The sequence below is a fragment of the Neltuma alba genome, unplaced genomic scaffold (assembly GCF_004799145.2).
Source record: "Neltuma alba isolate B1F8T4 unplaced genomic scaffold, ASM479914v2 tig00011008_pilon, whole genome shotgun sequence".
In the NCBI taxonomy this organism is placed as follows: domain Eukaryota; kingdom Viridiplantae; phylum Streptophyta; class Magnoliopsida; order Fabales; family Fabaceae; genus Neltuma; species Neltuma alba.
The window spans coordinates 128174-132398 of record NW_021635761.1 but is presented as its reverse complement, the minus strand read 5'-3'; the positions used below and the strand labels follow the sequence as shown (position 1 = coordinate 132398).

The 4225-nt window shown below is 36.9% G+C and overlaps 1 protein-coding gene across 1 annotated transcript; it reads right to left on the bottom strand.

Moving 5' to 3' along the window:
• Positions 1–373: 373 nt before the first annotated feature.
• LOC114760649 (12-oxophytodienoate reductase 1-like) lies at positions 374–3495 on the bottom strand. Its single transcript, XM_028949930.1, has 5 exons — positions 3396–3495; positions 2893–3033; positions 2661–2791; positions 1571–1747; positions 374–966 (listed from the first exon to the last, which is right to left on the bottom strand). Exons 1-5 carry the CDS (start codon positions 3470–3472, stop codon positions 374–376), a joined length of 1119 nt encoding a protein of 372 aa, XP_028805763.1. The 5' UTR covers positions 3473–3495.
• Between the last annotated feature and the right edge of the window lie 730 nt (positions 3496–4225).

Sequence of the window (4225 nt, the reverse complement as noted above, 5' to 3'; positions counted from 1 at the left end):
ATAATGAGAAATTTCAGCACTTCCACCTTGAAGCTCAACTTGCTATTCCAAGAATTTCAATTCAAAGACACGGAGAATTATATGAGTTTTTCTAATTGTATTGTGCTAAGACATAACGCGAATATTTATCGGCAAAAGATAACTCATATGATTAGTGAATGACTACAAGAGTAGTAACATTATTATGAGTCCCTTCTGTAACATTACTTGAACCCAAAATAGTACAAAGTTATTCATGAAGGAGAAATATCAGGGCACAAACAATCAACTTTTGCCCAGTAGCTTCTTGTGCCATTTAGCAGGTTTATTATACTCACTGAAACTGGAACGGCCTTCACAGCAGAGAGTGAAAATACTCAACACAATTAGAGCCTTAAGAGATCACTTCAAGAAATGGGTAATCAGTATATCCAGCAATAGGATCAGAAGTGTAAAATGTCTCCCTGTGGTACTTGTTGAGAATGGCATCAAGCTCAAACCTCTTTGGCAAATCTGGGTTTGCCAAGAACCACCGACCATAGGCAACAAGATCTGCACGGTCCTCTGCCACTGCATTGTTGCCATCTTTGCGGTCATAGCCTCCAGCAACAATGAAGGAGCCATTGAAGGCCTTTCTCATTGGAACAAGACTGTCAGGGCACTCAACTTGCTCTAAAGGAGTCTTCATTCTTGGTTCCACCATGTGGCAGTACAAAATGCCATATTTATTCAAGGAATTCGCCATGTACAAGCCAAGTTCTTTAGGATTGGAATCCCAACATTCTGCATGATGTGCAAAAGGTGACAATCTAATTCCAACTTGCTCTGCCCCTATCTCGTCAGCAACAGCTTTAACAACTTCCAAAGGAAACCGACAACGGTTCTCTAGTGATCCACCATACTCATCGGTTCTATCATTTACCTGATCTTTCATAAATTGGTCAACAAGGTAACCATGGGCACCATGAATTTCAACCCCGTCAAAACCTACAATAGCACAAGTATCGTTATTTTAAACTTCTGCATTAAGTTACAATGTCAAGCATATTAAGATAAAGTGCACTGGCAGTGCCACTGTCAGTGGGTAACATCATTTCTAAAGAATAAAAACAATGCCTAATACTTTGGCTTATACACAAATTAGGTCCCCTTAAATTTGTAAAAATTTCAATTTGGTACTTGTTACTTCAAAAATAGGTAATACTGATGGTAATAGAAAATGAAAAAAATGTTTCCATGCTGCCTGAAATAATACAAAATCTAATCATATGCAAATTAGCTGTTATTTATTTACTTGGTACCATTACCTTCACGGTTTTGGTGTCCTAGTCAAAAAATTGTCAGGTACAACTTTTTAAAAAATTGTATCATTGTAAATAGGAGAGCATTATTGTAAATACCAACTCTTAATTTAGAGGCACAAAATTGAACCTCTAATGGAACTAGAAAGAACAGAATTGCATTGAAGACTCTTAAGTATAACCCGAATCAATGCACTGAAAACAGAAATACTATAATTATATCCTGCCATTCAAGGCATTGCTCGCATAGATTATGGTTGAAGTAAATTGATTTTAGTTAGTGAAGGTACCAGCTTCCATAGCATTCCTTGCAGCGAGCCTGAAGTCATTGACGATTTGAGGAATTTCGTCAGCCCTCACCCTCCTTGGCTGAGTATATTGTGCAACATCAATGCCATTACTTCGAATTTGTGGGGTCAGTCCCTTGTCTGTGCAAGATATTGGGGCTTGCCCGTTTGGCTGAAAACCTGTTTAAAATAATGTAAGATGGGGACATACTAACATATACAACAAATTCATTTTATTCCACAGAAATTTGGAAGACTTAATGAGTACAGATGCTGCAACAGAAAGGAGGTGGGAGTTGGGAATGTATGTGTTGAATAGAGAAGTATCTTAACCTCAATTCAGAGGTTATAACCTGAATAGATTATAAAATTCAAGGATTTAAACGTTGCAGCATATTAAATAAAAGATCATGATTATAAAGCCTCCAATGTCTCTCACCAATGGAAATCAACCATGAATGATTCAAAAATGGTGGACTGCTATTTTGAAGTTCGATTGATTTTGAACAGTCATGCTTCGATGGAGGGCGTGCCACTATAAAGGTTGTCACCACAATCAACATGATTTGAGAACCTTTTTACTTTTATTATTTCTCATCTTCTTTTTATTCATTTATTTTGCACGGGGGAGGACCAAACAGGTTCCCCAAACTTGTGTATTGTCCTGGCACTGAACTGAGTCATCAGAAAACATGCATAGTGTCTGCAAAAGTTCCTTCTAGCAGTTAAACTTCTACAAATGGTTTCCCCTTGAACTTCCTTGCCATGGAGCATAATATATTTTGGTCGACTAGGTTTTTAATTGATCAACCAACTTTTGCGGCAATGATATTCAGGAACCGGATGAAATCCATACTCATTAAAAATCCAAAGATTTAAATAAACAGTAGAGAAGAAGACATCATAAGCTTAAAATAACTCAAAAATCATTTTCCCAGAATGTATTGCTCTAATTGACAAGAGTACGGGTTCATGCCATAAATAGTGATCATCTACTGAAATATGTTAAATCTCTTGTTCACTCTCTCAAAAAGACAGGATATTTTCTAGCTACTGTTCACAGATCAGAAGACTAACTTACAAAAAACAGTACCTGTATTTGAAACCCTTCCCACATGCCAGATCTGACAAAAAAAGATACCACCTTTGGCATGAACAGCATCCACAATGGGCTTCCATGCTTCCACGTGCTCTTTTGTCCATATTCCAGGTGTATCAACATATCTTCACATAGAATAGAAAACAAACATTAAACATGTCATGTGAAACAACCTGCCCAAAAAGAGATCTAGTCAACATAAGGAATAATAAAGCGTACAAATTACCCTTGAGCAGTGTCAGAAACACCTGTAGCTTCACTTATCAAAAGACCCCCCTTGGTAGCTCGCTGAGAGTAATACAAGATAGCATGCGGCTGAGGAACATTGCCGTAAGATCTCTGTCTAGTCAGCGGTGCCAGAACAACTCTGCATATCAAAAGCAAACCCATTTTTAATTAAGAAACCAGAAATATTCAACTGATACTGACATTTAAAGTAATCAGAGACAAACTCTATTGACCTAAGAGAGTCTCCTATTCTGCTTTACCAATCGAAGGTGAAAGTGACTTTTTGTAGCACACAAGTAAGTAGACCACAAGGATTAAACAATCAAAATAATGATCCTATTTATTGGAGAGTCGTAGAACAAAGTGCAAAATTTGTGATTTTCAAGTATGATACAACTCATGACCCATTCCAGTGCTAAACTGGGATTTCTCACAAACACCTGATCCTCATGAAATTACGGCGGAAAAATGCAAGTGAAGCAATTCGAGGGATGTGAGTACCTATGGGATAGATTGAATTTCGCCAACTTGCAGGGCGTAAGAAGAGGAATGGTGGGACTGGGAGCTTCAGAAGCCATAAATGCAGAACACAGGATTCTTAGTTGCTATAAATAGAAAGAACCAGCTACTAATTGCTATATATAGAACTAAAAGTGACTTGCAAATGCAGAAACGATGATGACGTGAGGGAGTGCGTTTGCAGGGTGGGGATGAGAACAGTGAATGGCGATAGCCCACAAGAGTTGACCCATCGCCATATTACATTACTCCCTCCGTTCCTTATTATAAAAGACAAATAACCGAAATACGTTGATAAAAAAAACAGTTAAAATTAGTTAAGAACAATTAATGTGTAAAAAGTATAATTTTTTTTCCAAAAGTGCCCTCATTAATAAAGAGAGAGCATGAGAGAGAACAATTAAATTATTAAAAGAAAGAGAAGTGGGAGGGAGAGAGAGTGTGAGTTGGAGATAATAAATATGGATAAAATAGTAAATCAACACAAAAAAGTAGAGACAACTTGTAAGTGTCTCTTATATATAGGAACAAGGAACGGAGGGAGTATTTAAGTTGAAGACTCCAATTATTTAATAGCCATCGGCAGACACACTTTCATCTAATGAGATCTGATCCTATGAAGTGGGAACCCCTCGTCCCGTCGCTTTTAGCCAGACCTTTGTCAAAAAATAGTTTTTTATCGCTTCATAGAATGCGACCTCCGTATTGAGAGTTATAAAAATCAATTCACTAATTTAAGTAAATTAAAAAAACTAATTAAATTGGTTATTTGTAATAAATATGTGCTATTTTTTTAAAATATTTTTACTAAT

Coding starts and splice junctions, on each gene's coding strand:
- LOC114760649 (XM_028949930.1), bottom strand. CDS start 3,472: ATGGCTTCTGAAGCTCCCAGTCCCACCATTCCTCTTCTTACGCCCTGC. Junction 2,792..2,892: donor GTTTCTGACACTGCTCAAGG/GTAATTTGTACG, acceptor TTCTATGTGAAG/ATATGTTGATACACCTGGAA. Junction 967..1,570: donor AAGGAATGCTATGGAAGCTG/GTACCTTCACTA, acceptor GTGCTATTGTAG/GTTTTGACGGGGTTGAAATT.